The sequence below is a fragment of the Triticum urartu genome, chromosome 7A (genome assembly GCF_056163025.1).
Source record: "Triticum urartu cultivar PI428250 chromosome 7A, HENAU_Tu73, whole genome shotgun sequence".
Taxonomy (NCBI): domain Eukaryota; kingdom Viridiplantae; phylum Streptophyta; class Magnoliopsida; order Poales; family Poaceae; genus Triticum; species Triticum urartu.
Genome location: NC_141879.1, coordinates 580,835,816 through 580,854,905, shown reverse-complemented (window position 1 = coordinate 580,854,905; position 19,090 = coordinate 580,835,816). Strand labels below are relative to the sequence as shown.

The 19,090-nt window shown below is 46.6% G+C and overlaps 1 protein-coding gene across 2 annotated transcripts; it reads left to right on the top strand.

Moving 5' to 3' along the window:
* The first annotated feature begins 8,282 nt into the window (after nucleotides 1-8,282).
* Nucleotides 8,283-12,832, top strand: LOC125527927 (protein RGF1 INDUCIBLE TRANSCRIPTION FACTOR 1). 2 transcript variants are annotated; one of them, XM_048692429.2, is made up of 5 exons: nucleotides 8,283-8,563; nucleotides 8,690-8,802; nucleotides 8,948-9,180; nucleotides 9,287-9,502; nucleotides 11,914-12,832. In XM_048692429.2, exons 3-5 carry the CDS (start codon nucleotides 8,962-8,964, stop codon nucleotides 12,199-12,201), a joined length of 723 nt encoding a protein of 240 aa, XP_048548386.1. In that variant the 5' UTR covers nucleotides 8,283-8,563; nucleotides 8,690-8,802; nucleotides 8,948-8,961; the 3' UTR covers nucleotides 12,202-12,832. The 2 variants fall into 2 exon arrangements, with proteins under 2 accessions (XP_048548386.1, XP_048548385.1); XM_048692428.2 differs by having other exon boundaries at nucleotides 8,284-8,563; nucleotides 8,959-9,180.
* The last annotated feature ends 6,258 nt before the right edge of the window (nucleotides 12,833-19,090 follow it).

Below are 19,090 nucleotides of genomic sequence, written 5' to 3'. Positions count from 1 at the left end.
GGCTTAAACATGGCATCTCATGATATTCCCATGCAAAGCAACAAACATATTCTTTCAACAGCTCGATCAACTTAGCTTTATGATCGGCTCTTAAATTTGCATTTACAAATGTCGGCCTAGGAGTTAAACCATCTCCTATATCTATCTCTTCTAATGGATCGGCCGATGTAAAACCTTGCCCTAATTTATCCATATCATCTAACTCTTCTATGGACTCATACATATCGTTCTCATTGGACCGATATTCTACAAGTCGCTTTTGTAACCAATCTGAGTTAGGATCCATTTAAACATATCATACCTTGGAGCCGATTGCACTCAGTCGGCTTTAAAGAGACGGGCACGAAACCATTCTTGGTTGCGCTGAGAAAATCGAACTCTGACAAGTCACGTCCCGTCAAGCAAGTGGCATTTGGGTGTTGCCAATCCACCGATGCCTCGGCCAAAGCAACACAGGCCGAATTATCCGCATGAATGACTTCCACTTCATCACCAACCCACTGGATCAAAAACTGATGCATAGTGGATGGCACGCACTGGTTTGCATGAACCCAATCACGTCCTAGTATGACGTTGTAGTTGCACCTCAGCGACAAAGAATGCGGTAGCCAAAGTTTTACTTCCCACCGTGAGCTCCACATAAATCACACCTTTGGCTTCAGTTTTCTCTTTGCCTTCAAATCCATTGAGCACCATGTTGGTCTTTATCAACTCTTCATCATGCAACCCCAATTTTTTGAAGACCGAATACGGCATAAGATTCACCACAGCACCACCATCAACAAGCATCCGAGTGAGCGGTGACCCATTGATATGACCTCTGAGATATAACGGTTTCAGATGCGTTACTGGGTCTTTTGGCTTCTCGAATATTGCATTTTTAGGGCCAAAATCCAGCTGAGCCACCTCCCCTTCCTCATCTACATCACGAAACTCAGCGGGTAAGTAATACACCATATTAATATCCATACCTTCATGAACCGGTGTAGACTCGTAATCTAACATATCCTCCTCTTCCCCCAGTGTATCCACCGATTCTGAAATTTGTTCGAGCGAAGATGAAGCAATAGGTAACGCAGACGATGCAATGATTACATCGTCCTCCTTTGGTGGTGTAGGTGTTTCTGTGGTGGGTGTAGAAGCCACTGCATCTTGTATTTGTTTAGGCCTCCACACTTGTTTTGTAGGCACCATGGGCCGAGTGTCGTTGAACAACTTATCCCTTTGCTTCTCGGCCTCTTGTTCTGTCATCTCTTGACTCCTTAACCTCTGTAGTTTCCTCTTTTGTGTCTTTGTTAACCCTGGAGGACACCACTTTGGCTGAGTGTATTTAGGATCTCTCGTCTTTACTTGGCTGGTGCTTGCTTCACGGTCATTAGCCGAGTGCTTTGGCGCGATAGCAAGTATCGGCTCAGTCGGATCGTTATGCATAATCGGCTCTTTTATGGCGAATGTTTCGGAGCCCAAGATGAGTGAGTCGGTATCGTTTTTTTCCTTGCCTTTGCTTGACTCGACCATTGCAACACTTGGTGACTTAACACGCCATTCTTGCTTGCCGACCCTTTTTTGATTATCTTGCACTGGCCGATTGACACCATTGTTCAAACGGCCTCGTGTGGGATAAGAAAGTCTCTCACGAATGGGCCTCCTTGGTTCTGTCCAACCCGGATGAAAAGCATAAGGGGTCATTGGGGGCTGCCCCCATCCTCCATTGAAACCTCCCATGTAGTATGGCGCATAGGGGAGTGGCGGCATCCATGCTCCCGACGCCCACAACCCACATGGCCTCGCATGATGCTGAAATTCTTCCCGAGGAGGTGACCTTGAGCGCTTCAAATTTGATGACCGGTCAGAGCTAGAACCGGCCGCACGATTGGCATACTTGGACAACAACATATCAAAAGTTGGCTTGATTTTCTTGCGCTGCACTTTAGACTCATTCGTCTTCCACTTACCAACTTCTGAACTCTTGGGCTTAACAAATCTGACATGAGTGTTCTTTTGCACTTGTGGTTGCCCCCCGAGTGTCGGATTCTTGATGGTGATCTTGATTATCTCCTTGCCACCAGGTTGCTTATCAAGCACAACCTGTCTTCCCAAGATCTTGTTGTCCTCCTTGTCTTTCCTGGGCTCACCAACAATAACATTAGCTTTATTAGCAGATTCGGCTACCTCTGGCCGAATGAGTAGCTTCTTCCCCTCCAAATCCATGGTATTCATTGGGAAAGGTTGTTTATCAACTTGCATCTCAGAAAAGTTCAATCGTCCGTCATTAATGGCCGATTGTATCTGTCGTTGAAAAACATTGCAATCATTAGTAGCATGAGAAAAAGAATTATGATACTTGCAATAAGCGCGCCGCTTCAGCTCTTCAAACGGCGGTAAAGTATGAGATATTCTAATAATCTTAGCCTGCAGCAAAGCATCAAATATTTTATCACACTTAGCAATGTTAAAAATAAACTTCATCTCTTCATCACGATTCTTGTATCGGTTTCAGATCATTGCAAGTAAATGGTTTGGCTTTAGATGGCCAAACAAATTCAGTAGAAAAAACGTCACCCTCATCGTCCGAGTGATCACTATCATATTCCACCATATTCATCTTTGGACGATCGGCTTTGTATCTATGCACTTCTTTCAGGTCTTTGCTTCGGCTTTCCTGAGCCAAAGCCCTTTGTAAGACTTGGTTGATATTTAAGAACTCATAGCCTTCTAACTTTTCTCTAATGGGAGTTCTCAAACCACTCAGCACTAGGTCCGCCAAGTCCCTCTCGGTTATCACCAAACTAAAACACCGGTTTTTTGTTTCTCTGAATCTCTTGACGTAATCGGAGACCGATTCATCATGCTTCTGTTTAACCGATGTTAGATGTGACAATTTGAGTTCATTGTCGCCGCTATAAAAGTGATCATGAAATTTCTGCTCTAGCTGCGACCAAACTCGAATGGAACCATGTGGTAAATAAGAAAACCATGAAAATGCGGTACCGATTAATGATAGAGGAAATAAACGCACTTTCAACTCATTTAGTGAGCCTGCTTCACCTAATTGTGCCAAGTATTAGCTAACATGCTCCCATGTGGTTTTTGTGCCCTCTCCATTGAACTTAACAAAATCTGGAATCTTATATCCCGGAGGGCACTGGATGGCATCAAAGTACTCGGGGTACGGCTTTTGGTAAATCCGATTCCGAGGTAACTCAACTCCAAAATTCTCTCGAAGCATCTTAGCCATCTCCTCTCTAAGATTAGCTAGACCATCATCCATAGTGGACGATGCAACTTGTGGCAGCGGCATAGGAGGAGTAGGACTACTAGCAGTAGGTATGAACTGTGGCATGTATGCCGAACTATAGTTTGGTAATGGCCGAGTGGTTGTAGCTGTAGGTAGGGTTTGGTTCGGCGTTGCCACCGAACCTGGCATGCTCATAATAGGATTAATGGGTGCAGTCACAATCTGATTTGTTTGAGTAGGATAATAAGTCATCGGAACAAAACGGGACCGAGGATGATCGCCGCTCCGTCCGTCTATCTTGGTGACGTCCAAGCTAGGCAAGCGTAGGTCAGAGGCGGATGGGGGGAAGCACGTTACAAAACGGAGAACAAAAAAGAAGCTAGTAGTAGAAGAAGAAAAAGGAGAGGAAATGGAGCATCATCATCATCACTCGGACACTCAGAATAATAAGTAGTAGATGGTTAGGGAAGGGACAGGTTACACGGCCCCTTTTTTCCAGGTTTGGCCTCATGCGTCTGATACTGATACTGATACTGTGGAGATTCTTTTGCCCTTGATATGGCTTCTCGGCACAAGTTGATTTACAGATTCCCAGGTTTGTGTCTCTGGGAAATCTTTCTTGTGCCGCTAGGTGCACACTGAAGCCGCCGAACTAGATAATGCCCCGCACATTAGCATGTTGACATAAACGTATAAATAGATGTTTTAGAAACAAATAAACCTAATGAAAAAGCAATGTAAGAGACAGATAAAGCATGTGAAGTATGCGGCAAAATAATGTGTTAAAATATAAAACATTTGAATTAACCTTAATGTGACGTTGTCTTAAAAAAAATGAGGCATGAACCATACATTTTTGCTCCAAGCGTCCAACACATATAGTCGTATGTTGTCCATGAGCATAGATAACTCAACCCCCAAAAAAGTTTAACTTGTATCTGACATGCATAACTTGATGACGTGGCATGGTTTGCATGGATACATTAATGCAAAATTGCAACTTATGAGTGTATGCATGACTTGGGGATGTCACACAGTTTCGATCCAACGGTCTATCAATAATTGACGTGATGTGGAAGCGCACATGCTGAAAGAAATCTACTAGTGGAGACTAGCTATTTGTTGACACGCGAACACGTCACGTGTACCCTCGACGCCGGGGGTGATGCACCGCAGCTCACGTCGAAGGAGACCCGACCGACAGTGCGATACGCAAGACAGTCGACGGGCGCTTTTGCAGACCCGAAAACCCCACACCCCCGAGAGGGATCCCGTCAGGGAGTGCGGCGGCTATGGGCTGCCCTAGGTCGATTCGCTCGCCCCTAGAGCCTCGGGATTCGCAGCTCTCAAACACGAATAACAGCGAAGAACGAGAGAGAAAAACGGTGGAGAGATAAAACGTAGATGAAAAAGTAGTATATTGATTTGTTCGATTGTGTGTTGTTCAATCGGCCGTCACCCCTTGGGTATATAAGAGGCGAATGGACTTTCCGTGCAAGGAAAGGTTAGAATTCACGTCCAAAACCCTAGTTTGGGTCCAACTCGGAATCTGGACTTTCCAAAACTGTTCGGTTTACAACCTGGCAGCACCTTGCGGGTCACTTTTGAGGAAGTAAACGATCTTGGATGAAAACGTGCCCAAAAGCAATCTTGACCGTTTCGACGAGACGAACAACTTTCATGTTGAACGTTTTTTGATTAGAGGCCATCTTGAGAGAGTTTTTGGCTGTTTTCCGAAGTCTGCAGCAGAAAAATCCAAACCCCGGACGGACATGCCCGGAGTGTCCGGCCTACAGCAGAAAAATATGGAATCCGGAGGGTTGCCTCCGGAGTGTCCGGCCATCTACTGTAGCAGCATCTTGTAGCAGCCATAATTTTTGCATACGAATTTGGATTGGGACGATCTTTATATCAAAATCGATCGTTTCGACGAGACGAACAACTTTCATGTTGAACGTTTTTCCATCCGAGATCATCTGAATAACCTTTTGAGCCCATCTTCAACTTCTCGTCCGATTGACTATCACAGCCTCCAACCCGGCAAGTTTTCCATCCGAGTAAGCTTTCCACACCGACAATGTTTCTACCCGGCAAGTTTTCACACCGGCAAGGTTTCACTCCGGCAAGGTTTGTACTCCGGCAAGGTTTCACTCCGGCAAGGTTTGTACTCCGGCAAGGGTTCCTCCCTGACAAGGTTTCCACCCCGGCAAGAGTTTTCATTCAGCCGGCAAAGGCCAAATACTTTCTCACTCAGGGCCGGCCCGCGAAGTGTTGCATTTAACTTTTGCATACGAACCCGGATTCTTAACGATGCCAAAATCTGGTGTCAACACTATTTAGATATAGAAGATCACACGCCATTTTCTAGCTTCCATTTTCTTTTTGACATGGTGATTTATTTTCTCTCTTAACATCTGTGAAGTTCAAAAATACTTTCCATGAAAACCCTGCATATTTAGTTTACTCTTTCAACATATGCGCAAATTGTTACAATTGAGTTAGAGATTCTCGGTTTTTGTGTGTGGCAAATCTTTCTAATGCCGCCACGTGCACACCAAAATTCCAAAAGAAAAAATCGAGTTCGTTATTTTTAGACAACAAAGATTTTAATCCTACCACGTACCATTTTGACAGCTTTTGGTTCCCTTTTCGAAAATGGTTTTTTTTCCCTCTTTAGCATCTGCGCAAATAAAAAGAAACAGTGAAAACCCTGCAAATTTTGTTTGTTAATTTTGTTTCAACCGTGACCGTTCTTTTTTATACAGGGAAAAAAGTGCAGTTTTAAATTCATCAAAAACAAAGTTTTGCATATATCTCTTAAGTCAAAGTAATAGCGTCAAGGAGATCGCAAAAAATAAATGAAGATGTATATGCCTATCGCAAAAATAAATAAATGAAGATGTATATGCAACAATTCTATAAGTAGCAAACACGAATGCGGGACCAGCTAGGCGCATTACCATGCACAACCGCAAGATTACAACTAAAATTCCTGTATACTACAAATATATACAAATTAATTGCTTGCTTTCGACGGGCATGGCGAACAAGCCCACTGTTTAGACATGTCAAAACACAAGAAAGACACGCTCCCCAAGCCTTGTTCCTTTCTCCAAAGGACACGGGGGCTCCCAAACCAAGCACAAATACGCAGGTACAATTGCTGAGTGGTCGCTGGAAATAGCCACCACCCATCCAACTTGACCATGACTTGGCGCTCAAGATGCCCGATCGCATTTCAATGGTAATAAATTGGGGTGGATTGCGCAAAAGCAACTGTACATGAACGCACACACGAACCAAGCAGGAGGGAAGGATGGATGGATGGATGGCAGGAGATTAATTGGGCGCCGTCGTCATCGAGCACCAAAGTCCCTGTCAGCTATCGGCCATCTTCCCGCAAAAGCAGAGTCCCCATCGGACGGCCCGTATCGCTCGGCGTGGGAATCCGTTTCCCTCTTCTTTTTCTACGCCGTATCCCCCATGACATTTCCCTTTCGCCCCTCACACCCCACAAGATATTCTTATCGCAAAATGAACCCTCGAATGGTCTACACATGTAGTACTTGTGCAAAGGGACACCTATTTAATTAAGGGCCATTCTATTTAATTGAGGGCCATTAAGACTATGAAAAACCCTTTCTCATGGTCGTCTGAAAACTGCTTATAAGCTACTTCGTCCGTAAATAAATATGAGAGTGTTTAGATCACTAAAGTAGTGATATAAACACTCTGATATTTCTATACAGAGGGAGTACTTACATAAAGTTGATTTACTATAAAACTTAAATAAAATTGTTGTGCTCTCAAACGTGAATTTCTTAACTAAATTTGTACACCTAATGCTAGCAATTTATTATTAGACCACAACCACATAAACCTAGAGAATACATCTTTTTTCTTTCCGCACTCGGGTCTAGTAACAAAAACCAGCAGTACAACACCCCTAAAATGATTTTGTCAAATCAAAGTCCCCTGGGTCCGACCATTTTCATCCTTCTGATTGGGCCGCCGCTCCGTCGTTGGATCCAGCCTGTTGTTGATGATGTAGACGGAAACTTCTGAAGGCTACCGCCATGTCGGATCATCGTCTTGAAGAGAAAACCATCACACTAGAAGAGCCACGGATCCAAGAGACAAACCACAATTATTTCTCATGGGTCTCACGCCAACGTCGGATGTGGCGCCGACGTGTGAGAGACGAGGCGTGAATACCAAACTTCAAAGGTAAGCCGTTTGTCGCCGTTGTGCCAACAAACGCCGATGAGCATAAACCTCACTGACTAAATATGCCATCGACGCCGCCGAAACCAACCACCGCCAAGATGGGAAGACATGAGGAAACCTCATTCGCCGAACCAGCACCGCCAGCAACACGTTGTCAAAGAATATTTTATTAAGCTTTGCCACCACCATCGTCGAAAGGCTGAAGCGATGAACAACGAAACCCTACCTAAGAGCCCCCCAAACATTAGAAACTACAACACCATCTTGTAGATGAGGGCCTCTCTGCACTCCCACATTAGCAAAGCGAGTAAAGGAGGAGGATGTTGGCGACTTACCGGCCAGAGAATGGCTCTTAGGGTTCGAAGAGGAACGGTTGAGCAAAAGGGAAAAGAACGACATAACACACATTTTCTGTGGATGATTGTGGCCTCCCCGCACTATCACACCGGCAGAGCCAATGGAGGAGAAGGAAGCCAGAGCTTGCCCCTCTCCTAGGGTTCAGACGGGTATGGTTGGGGAAAAGGGAGGACGACGGCATAGTGCGCATTTCATTCATGAATATCCGAGTGAGAATATTTTTTTCATTCATAAACAAACCAAAGTAAAACCGAGCCGTTGCCGGAGAATTGCGCGATTACGTGAAAGCATGGGTGGGGAAACAGAAAAAGGCGATTTGTTTTTGGGAGCTTTAGCCATCACAGGAAAGAACCGCGGACACGTCTCTGATGCAAACCCAAACCGCCTTACATCGGCCTCCACCGCTCCGTTTTCGCCTTTTTTTTCTTTCGTTGTTTCTCCCCCCGTCCGTCCGTCCCTCTCCATCTCCTTGTCGAGAAGAGGAGGGAAAGGGGAGGCATCCGTCGCGCCCGTCGATATATATCCGTGTCCATATACAAATACCGCTCCTGGAATATATTTCCGTGTTTTTTCCCTTCCTTTCCTGTGATATATACGATCACACGACACCGCTTCCGTCCCCTTCGATCTCCAGAAGCCCCGAGTGCACAGGATTCAATCCCCTCCTCACCTCCCGCCGCCGCCGCCGCCGCCGCCGTCGCCTACTCCGACCTTCCTCGGTTCTTCCCGCCCGTCGACCAGGTAACGGCTGATTCTCGTTAATACTGTTGTTATCGGGGCCCCCGGCCGTGATGGAGCCGTCGCGTCACGACTGCTTTTTCCCCCTGCTTCTGCATTCATCTCGGGCATGCTTTGTTCGGCTGGCAGATTGATTGTCTCTTCTTCTTCGGCGTCGTCGTCTTCCTGGTCTGCCGCTGCAGGAGCTGATCAATCCGGTGACCCTGGAAGAAGATCGGAGGGCGCCGTCTGGCGGTGACATGGTAAAGTTCTCTTCTTGGCGGATTATTAATCTGTACTACCACTGCCGCTGCTCGTGGCGGCTAGCACGAGGCTAGTAGGGAGTTGCATTTTGTTCTTGGACGGTGTGGTTAATCAATTGTTGTATTGCGTGTGTCCCTCGTGGAGATGTGGTGCAGGTGATGGTGAGCGTGCAGCAGAGCCCCATGGTGCGGTCGGAGGAGGACCTGGGCCCGCCGTGGCTGCGGCCGCTGCTGGGCACGAGCTTCTTCGTGCCCTGCCCCGCGCACCCGGACCTGAGCAAGAACGAGTGCAACCTCTTCTGCCTCGGCTGCAACGCCGCCGCCGGCGCCCTCTGCTCCTACTGCGTCCCCGCGCACCGCGACCACCACGTCGTCCAGGTACGCGCCGCTCTAACCAAATCATCCATGGCTGGATTGTGTTTTGTGTGTGGTGGCATGTGAATGAATTCTGATGGATGGATGGGTGGACATGGGGGGAGTGCAGATACGTCGTTCGTCGTACCACAACGTGATCCGGGTGTCGGAGGTGGGGAAGCTGATCGACATCGCGCACGTGCAGACGTACGTGATCAACAGCGCCAAGATCGTGTTCCTCAACGGCCGGCCGCAGGCCAGGCCCGGCAAGGGCGTCACCAACACCTGCGAGATCTGCTGCCGCAGCCTCCCGGACTCGTTCCGCTTCTGCTCCCTCGGATGCAAGGTGAGTACTCTAGCCACTCTTTCTCATCTCTTCTTCTTCCTCCGTCTCCTACAAGTTCCAGCCTACAGTCCCATGTCTGCCACAGCGCAAATTCTCCATTTTCTTTCTCTCCCTGAAAACCATTCTTTAGGACCAGAATCCAAAATATGTCTGAGGAAGCTTCTGTTCATGCGGTGGGGGTCAACGGCAACCCGAGTGCAATGCGGTGTTCTCCTGTAGTACAGTCCTGTGCATGTCGGCTCTGATGATGGCCCGGTGCGCGGTGCGGGTTCAGTTTACCCAGGGAGTGGCATAGCTAGCGTGCACGCGTGCGCGCGCCGAGTGTCCACGGCTCCACGCCACGCGAGGGGGAGAAAAGCAGCCGTATCCTACCGCAGAAAGGGGTGTGCTCTAGTGGTGGTGAGTGAACTTGCGCACACAAAGCAGCATCAACTTGCGAATAAGTTGTTAGCATTCTCCAGGGGGTTGCCGCCGTGCGATCTCGTGGCCCCCTGCCAAGCAAGTGACCACCGCTGTTACCAACTGCATTGGCCGGCACTAAGCCTGAGAATAGTGCATCTTTATACTGGAGTGTTTTGTATTAGTAGCAGCGTAGTGCCATGCAGCGGCGCAAGCACGTTTTTATCTTGCTTTTCTTGCTTCCGTCCCCTGCCAAGCTAAGCTAGGCACTGCTTTGCCTTGGGGGAGAGGAGGGCTTGGAGTGAAGGCTGAGGATTGATGCCCTTGCAAAAACAGCGACCAAACCAAGCCAAGCTAAGCTAAGCTAGCTGCCTATATATAGTGACTTGTTATATTTCCGGGATTAGCTTGGACCACACAGATATGCACCAACCAACAACCTCAGACACCTTTTGTTCTCTCCGGGGACTACATAAAAAAGAGCTTAACCGAGCCGGCTTGACGGAGAAACTAAGGCCCTGTCAAGCATAGCCAGTCAGTCATTAGGTTCAGTATAACTGCCCCGGATCAAGCTTGCATGGTAAGGTTATTCGGTCTTTCTTTTCGCCTGCTACCAATCTTTTTGAGGAAGTTTTCTTCTAATCTTGGACTGCAATCCTGTGGCATTCCATCCCAGTGATTGCCCCTCTCAACTTCGGGGCTCGCGTTGCCGTTAAATGCGCCTGAAATGGGTCCACTTGTCTATATGTATGTCTTGTTCTAGCCGGCCTGCTCATCCGTTTCCATCGATCCGAGCAATAGAGGACATGGACCAGTATGAATTTTGCCGGAAAAGATGATACTATATTGTTTGTTTGGTGTCCTTCAAATCATAACCTGAAATTGCCTTTTATGCTGGCTGTGTGTGCCGCTCTCTTCTAGCATTATCTATAAAAAAACTTGTTCCTTGTCTATATGTAACCAGTCAAGAGGTAAGAAAATATCTACTGTCAGCTAATTTATATCCATATGGCTGCAAATGGCAGTGAGCATTAGTATATATGTTGAGAAGTGCCCGGCCCTAGGAGTTGAAGCTAAGGTAATACATTTAGGTAAAGGCTGCTTTCAGGGAGTAGGTAGTGTTGAGACATCATCTCCGGATCTTTCAGCCATGATAGGCTTGCTTTTGTTTGCTCTTTCAGAGGCGAACGCATTATCTTTTGCCAAGTTAATTAACCCCCCCTTTCGCTTCGGAAAAGAGAGGGTGCGCGTTATCCAGATAAAGTTGACTTCTCCGAGGCGATGCTCTACCGAATCATGCGCCTGTCATGTGTTTGTCTGGTCCGGTTTGGATATATTTAGCCACGGATATGCATGGTGAATGCTGCAAATTTAGGTGTTCTTGGTTTGCAAGTTTGCCATACCTAGGGACTAGGAAGAATGAGAAGGGATTGATACCTTTTCTGATTAGATACCGTTCATGTCTATGTGAGTTATGATAACATCATCTCTTCTCTGGAAGTTGCTACCTAGAAAGTTACATTCATTTGCTTCACTTTTTTTAATGTGAAAAAAATCATCGCATCATCTTCACACATTTCTTCAGTGGAGAGGATGGATGACTAGCTAATGTTCATCTCATTGTGTGCCGGGCGATTGCTCAGAATCTTCAGTTGCCTTGATCCAAATTGAAAAGTGTCACTAGGGGCAGGTAGGGTAACTACTTGTGCAAGCTCCATAAATTTATAAAAACTAGTCGGTGTCAATGGGACAAGGGGATGATGTATGTACCCGGGGGTTTCACTAAGTGCAACGACGACAGGTGGATAACAATGGCTAGCACATCATGAAGTTTTTTCAGAAGTCTTCGTCAGCTCACTTCCCCGTTTCCTTTGAAAGCTACCCATGTGGCCATGGAAAATTGAAAACACTGTCGTGTGCATTCAGACTACATTGATTAGTGCCGTGATTTTACTTGTGGTCGCTTCATTCACTGACGCGTACTTGTTCCTGGCGTTTGTGTGGTTTTTCAGCTCGGGGGGATGCAGTGGGACCCGACCTTGACATTCGCCATCCGGCCGAAGCGTAGCCAGGACTCCGGTGGAGAAGGGTATGGCTCCGACGACGACTCGTTCAGCCCGAGGAAGCAGCTCCGGAGGGCCGGGTTCGAGCTCGGGCGGTTCGACAGGGGCGTCCGGTGGTCCGACGACGAGGGCAGCAAGTCCAACACCCGGCCGATGACGCCGACCACGCCGCCAATCAGCCGGTGCAGGCCGTCCAGGAGGAAGGGCATCCCCCACCGCGCCCCATTCTACGGTTAGACTTCCGGTGGAAACCACTCTACACCAAAAGTGACAATGCTACTACTGGTATTGCAATGCAATGTGTGTCTGGTTGGGACTTGGGACTGAGTAGTGAAGTGATCCAGTTAGTAAGATCACTAGCTAGGTATTAGCTATAGCATGCATGGTATATATACTTGTATATATATACATATACATACACACAATAATGTAGGTGGAGTGTGTGTAAATATGATATATTGGCGAAGGTTGCCAATTCGCATAAGGGTGCAAGGGCATGCATGGGGGCATGGCGCGGTGCCCTAGTACTTCATGCAGAAAATAAGGTGAAGAACGACGAAGAAAGGGGTGGTAAGAAACACAGCTAATAGAAACATAGCTAGGGTTTTTAGCTTGGGTAGGGTCGAGATTGATATGTGTGAAAAGTGATAATCATCATGTATATGTCTCGGTTTGTAGTGGTTAATTTGGCTGTCTACCCCACCCAATGTGTTTATTAGCGTTGCGGTGTGTAGTTAATTCAAGGTCAGGTAACTTACAGGAACATAATAATTTGTATATACAGTTATATTGGTATTGGCAGAAAAAGGACGAGGACTTTGCCTCAAGCATGTGTTGTTGCTGCTGCTGCGACTATTGCAGAGCTACATATACGTCTCAGTAATGTCTGTTTCGTAATACTCCCTCCGTTCCAAAATAAATGACTCAACTTATATTAATTTTGGGACGAAGGGAGTATATGAATTATGCGCTGGCGCTTTCTCCTGATTATGTACTGCAAGGCGTTCATTTCTGAAGGTTTTGAACCATCAGATAGCCACTCGAGTGCTGGTACTATGACGGCAATTGTTGCTTCTTCTAGAGTTGTAAGAGCAACCCTAGCAAATCTGCTAAAAATGTGTAACGTAAATTTTGTTTGCGGTATGCTCTCAAACGAATTTGCGTGCAAGACACGGCAGAACAGATATGCTAAAACGATAATGCAAATTTAAAATCAGTTTCGTGCTACAAAGTTCACCACCGGAGTTTATCATGCTACGCATTGCATAAGAACATGGTTCAAACTAATTTAAACCTAGGGATTGCCGGCTCATGGCTGGACGCCGAGGTAGAACTCCTCTGTCGACCTTCGGAGAGCATGGGCGTAGGCATGCTCTTCCTTGGCGGCGGCGGCGAGACGCTCGTCGATGCCTTCTTCTCTAGCCGCCACCGCGCACTAGGCGTCAAAGAGCTCTTGATCCACTTCCGTACACCTCTTCGCGTGTAGGTAGAGGGCCACATCAAGCTCTTTGAAGCGGGCCCACCCGTCCCAGCTGCCGCTACGGGACAGGCGCTCGCGCGCCTGCTTCGGTTGCCACGACTCAACACATGCACAACTGGAACTGTCGGCCTCCGCGTCGTGCCAGGTGCGCTTGTGCAGCGGTGATCACCGTGGCCCCACGCCCACGTGCACCATCGGCCATGGATCTTCGAGAAAGGGTAAAAAACGTGTTGAATCACTTGCCGGAGAAATGAAGAGAGATATCGAAGGAGGGCGGATTGTGGCGGAGGGGGAGGGGGATATGAGACGGGAACATAAAACGCCCCACCCCATATATATAGCGGTGGAAGGGGCAATTTGCGGGCCGCTCGTATATACTGCACCTGTTCAAGCTCGAAAAGGCAAAAACTGTAAAACCACCAAAAATATCCATGTTGGCAGCGATATAACACATATTAGAGTCCTTTCTTGTACCAACCTAGGCAAGCCACGCCACACATGGGGCTCCCTCGACTGGGCCGGCCTAGTAGCTAGTTGTACTAGCATTGAACAGTCCCAAAAAGTAGCCCGCCTGTGATCAAAGGTCCTCCCGACCACTAGCCACATTCAAAGAAAATTCAAACATGTGTTTATTAGAAGTAAAATATTTTTGAAACATGAAAATTTATTTTTTTGGAAATATCAAACATTTTTAATATGTGAATTAAAAAACAGGGACGTGTTTTTGAAATTTTGAAGAAAAATTGGAAACATGAACATTTTGAAATTCCGAACAAATTTTGGAAAAGGGAAAAGTTGATCTGTGAGCAATTTTTTAAAACAGGAAATTTTTTTGAAACTCCAAACAATATTTGAAAAGATGCACATTTTTTATTTGCGTGCATTTTTGAAAATAAACATATTTTAGAAAAATTGTGCACAATGATTGAAAAAATATGACCATTTATCGGCAATACGAATAATTGTGTAATTCGGAACAATGTTCAATTTTTTTGAAAATTCTATCTATATTTTAGAATTATAAAAAATCATTTTTTAAGAAAAAGAAAAATGAAACCTATGAATTGAGGGAATAGAAAAAATCATAAAAAAACGCGAAGAGAACAAACAAAATATCGATCCTAACTACTTGCGCTGGCCCATCTGCGGTTTGATCGCTGTTCGGCTGTGCGAACCAGCAGCATTTTGCCGCAGATAAAGTGCATTTCATTAACTGGCGCCTGAAGCGTTCGGAGATGTGCCGGCCCATCTAGGTTCAGCAGGAGGGGGCTATTTCCGGTTTTGGGATTCTTCCCAGTCGGGTTTTTTTTCTGGACTGGTTTCTGTTCGTTTTTTCTCTCTCTTTCTATTTTTATTTGTTTCCTTTACTCTTTTTCCTTTCTTTTTCTTTTTCTTTTTTTACTTATCTTTCCCTTTTTTCACAAACACACAACCTTATTCAAATTTGATAAACTTCTTTTCAAATGAACGATCTCTTTTAAAAAATGAATGTTTTTTTTCAACTTTGATGAACTTTTAAATATTTTTATGAGCTTTTTCATATTTCGGTGAATTTTCTGAAAATTGATGAATTTTTCTTAAAAACTATATATATTGTTTTTTCAAAATCGATGAACTTTTTTCATCGATAAACTTTTTAAAATTTGTGAACCTTTTCTTAAGTTCAATGAACTTTTTCAAAATTGACGAACCTTATTTAAGTCTCATGACCTTTTTAGCAAAATACATGAACATTTTTTGAATTCATTTATTTCTATTTTTTGCTATTTTTTATTTTTCTAAATAGTCAATAGTTGAACCAGTACGTGATCCTTTTTTGAGTTAAACCAGTACACGGACTTTTTTGTTGTTGAGCGAACCAGCACGTGATTTGGGCGAGCAACCACGTCGTGTTTTATTGGGCCGACCCAAAATTCCGAGCGCGTGGATCTCCTAGCCAACGCATAAGGTGTCGACTAGAAGGCCCCTATTGGGTTTCCCCCAATCTCCATAATTCCCTTTCCTTCTATCTCTTTGAATCCCTGCCACCTACATTCATTCTGTTAATCTCTTGAGGGGATCATTAAGATCCAAGTTTCTACACAAAAATCGACAACTTGGTGGATGCAAATTATGTACAGCTAAAGCAATCTATCTCTCGGTGCAACCAGCACACATATAGATCTTATTAAGCTAGAATAATCAATGCATGTCATTTAACCTTCCAACTAAGCAATTGGCAACTACTATAACACTCAAAAGGCTGGATGAATCTTCATTCTAATATTACTCCTTCAATAAAAAAGGTTGTTAGGGCATCTCCAACAATTCAAACTAATCGGACGAAATTCGTTCAAACACGATGGATTTCATGCAAGTTTGGTTATAATTTACATAAAAAGGTTGATATTTTCACCGTTTAACAAAAAAAACCTAAACCCTATACCGGACAACCACCTTGTATGCGTGGTGTTCTGCCCTGCCGCACCGCTGGCACCACAGAGGCCTTATTCCTTGTCGCGCCATCACCTCACCACCGCCAACTAGATAACTACTCCCTCCGTTCCTAAATAGTTGTCTTTTTAGATTTCAAATAGACTACCACATACGGATGTATATAGACATATTTTAGAGTGTAGATTCACTCATTTTGCTCCGTATGTAGTCACTTGTTGAAATCTCTAGAAAGACAAATATTTAGGAACGGAGGGAGTGTTAAGACTTAACCCTAACTAAACCTATGGTGACCAAAGAGTACACAAGCACCCCTGACTAGCCCCCCCCCCCCCCCCCCCCCCCCACACACACACACGCACACGCGTTGTCGACGCGACAAGGCATCCAGAGACAAGGGGAACAGGCGGCGGTTGAAGCCATATGGAGGAGCCCTGGTCACACTTTTTTTTTTGTGGCGAGGCGTACATGTTCGTATATGTGTGGTCGTTGGTTGCAGGAGACGATTTATAAACTGCACAAGTTCTCAGTTAATTTTTAGATGTAACATCTAAATTTGCAATAATCAGGTTGGCAAATACTCCCTCTGTCCCACGATATAACACATTTTTGTAAGTTATGCTGAATTCTACAAACGTCTTATATTACGGGACTGAGGGAGTATATAAGATCCTAAGAACATTTCTTTCTTTTGGCTGTAGAATCCTAAGAACTTGTCCAATGAAGCACACCAACCAACTAAACTAACCACCGTCCACTAACAAACCCAACGGCTCCAACGTCCAGAAAAGTCACCGCCCCGGTTGACAAGTCGTCCACTTCCTATCCAAGAAAGAAATTTTGAAGGGGACGCAGCGACCATGTCGATCGGATGGGATCCATGCCGTGTCTCCTGAAAGAAAGGTGTGGTTCCCAGCAGGAGCCGTCAGGCTTGAGAGTTCACAGCCGTTGAGGTCACTGTCGGCCGGCCACGGCGCTGGCGATAACATTTTCAGATAGAGATCAGCTCTAATTAATTACAGAAAGTATACTCCAGAATGAGTGCTGGTCTGCTGCCGTCAGCAATTCGGCGTGTTGCAGAACCGCGTTTGGGTTTGGGGATTGACTTGAATTTCGTTTTAAAATGGGCGTAGGAACGATGCGAAGGACTGTTAGAATTGTGTCGAATATTATTGTACAAGTTAGGTTATAATTGGACTTGGAGTCGTACGGTGTGTAGACAGGATATAGAGTCGTGTCCAAGTAAGACAGTTGTATCCTAGGTCTCTCATATATAGTGGGGGTACACACACGATGTAACTTATGCTAACATAATAGCACATGCACGCGAGGGGAACCGGCGGCGTGTGCCGGCGCCCGGGCTGCCGGGGTGCGGTATTGTACCGATGTCATGGGGAGGAGCGCCCGTAGTCATGCCCCGGGGATGTAGCCATATCGGTGAACCTCGTTAACAAATATCGGTGTCGTGCTTGTGTGATTGCTTGGTCCTCGGTAGATCAACAGTGTCCTCAAATTTATTCTAACAAGTAATACAACCAGAAATGAGCGTTAATTACGGAGCCCCTGCTGGGGCGATACCGAGGCGATCGCCTGCCATTGCCACCACCCAGGGGCGTGCGGCGGATTTATCGGATCCGGCGAGAAAGGAAATCTCCGCTAGTAGCGAGGAGTGGTTCTGTGATCGGAATGATCCCCTGGGCCTGCGGGAGACTTGGATCAGGGCGAGGGCTTCGGTCCGAAAGCTGGTAGAAAAAGAGAAGAAGAATAGTCTTGTCCGGCAACAGATCAGAGGAGATCGGGATCCCTTTTGTTCGGGCATTGTCAAAATCAAAGCCAGGATGGAGCTGCTAAGGCAGGATCTGGGGATTGGTATCTCGATTGGGAATCAAGAATCAGAAGGAAACGATCGTGATCCCTTGTGGAGAGCAGATCCGCCTGATAAAGGAAAGGGAGGAAATCACCCACGGGAGGGGAGGGGATCCGGGGCTGATGGGGAATCGCATCATACGATCAATCAACCGATTCAGGCACAAGGAAAGCAAGGTTCCATGAGTATAAAGGTGCATGAAGAGGAGTCGTCCATCACACAATCTGCGAGAAGAGCTGTCACAACCAACCCCCTGTCTGCAATGGCTGGCCAGGACCAACGCAAGAACAAGGCGGTGATGGACGCGAGTGAGGAGGTCACCTCCAATGGCAAGCCAGGGATGGGGCACCGTCCCTTACTCCGGGGCGGCTCATCCAGGGGCCGGGGCGATGGCTTCCGTACCCCCGTTGGCCAGGGGGTGACCGGCATTCAAGCAGCAAGGTATGATGAAAGGGAGCAGGTTGTGGCTCCTGTGTTTCCTGTCAGCATGGAAATACAGGCGCCAAATGTTGTGCAGCTGAATCTGGCCAGAGAGAGGACGGCAATGCGCTCGAGGTGGATAGTCGTCGGGCTGTTCTTCTCTGTGCAGGTTTTCGGCTTCGTGGGCTTGTTCAACGAGCTCAAGAGCAAGTGGGGGCTTCGTGGGCGCCTCAACTACACACCTATGAAGAATAACCGCTTCCTCCTCGAGTTCGAGCGGGAGGGGGACCTTCGGTTCATCCTCAACAACGGCCCCTGGACGCACAAGGGCGACGCCTTCCTCATGGTAGCTGTGGACGGGAGCGCACGGCCGGGAGACGTGGAGGTTGCCCACATGGCAATGTGGGCTCGCATCTATGATGCCCCACCGATCATGCTTTTTGAATCGGTGGCTCGTGAACTCGGCGCTGAGCTCGGCGAGGTGCTGGAAGTGGACGCAGACAGTGAGGGCAGGATATGGGGTAACTACATGCGAGTTCGTGTTAATCATGATGTCGATGAACCTATCCGTAGCAAGTTGGAGTCATATGATAGTGCTGAGGGGAAGTGGTATGAGCTGAATGTAAAGTATGAAAGGCTTCCTAGGTTCTGTAGCTCATGTGGTCATCTAGGTCACAGTCAGCGCGATTGTAAGCTGCCCGAAGATCTCCAAGAGATGAGATACTCGGCAGCAATGCGCGCATCCCCATTTAAGAGGAGTAGCAGTAGGGGTGGAGTCATTGTACCAGAGGCGAGCAGTGCCCGTCGCTTCCTCCTCTTTGACTCAGAGGCCAAAGGAACACCAGTTGAGGCCACCAAAAGGTCACTGGTGGTAAGGCCTGGAATGGTTCCTGAGGAGGTGTTGGCAGACCCTCTAGTACAGGAAG

Excerpts from the sequence above, each read along its gene's own strand:
- LOC125527927 (XM_048692428.2), top strand. Across the intron at positions 9,181-9,286 it reads GCGACCACCACGTCGTCCAG|ATACGTCGTTCGTCGTACCA; the intron begins GTACGCGCCGCT and ends GGGGGAGTGCAG. Across the intron at positions 9,503-11,913 it reads TCTGCTCCCTCGGATGCAAG|CTCGGGGGGATGCAGTGGGA; the intron begins GTGAGTACTCTA and ends GTGGTTTTTCAG.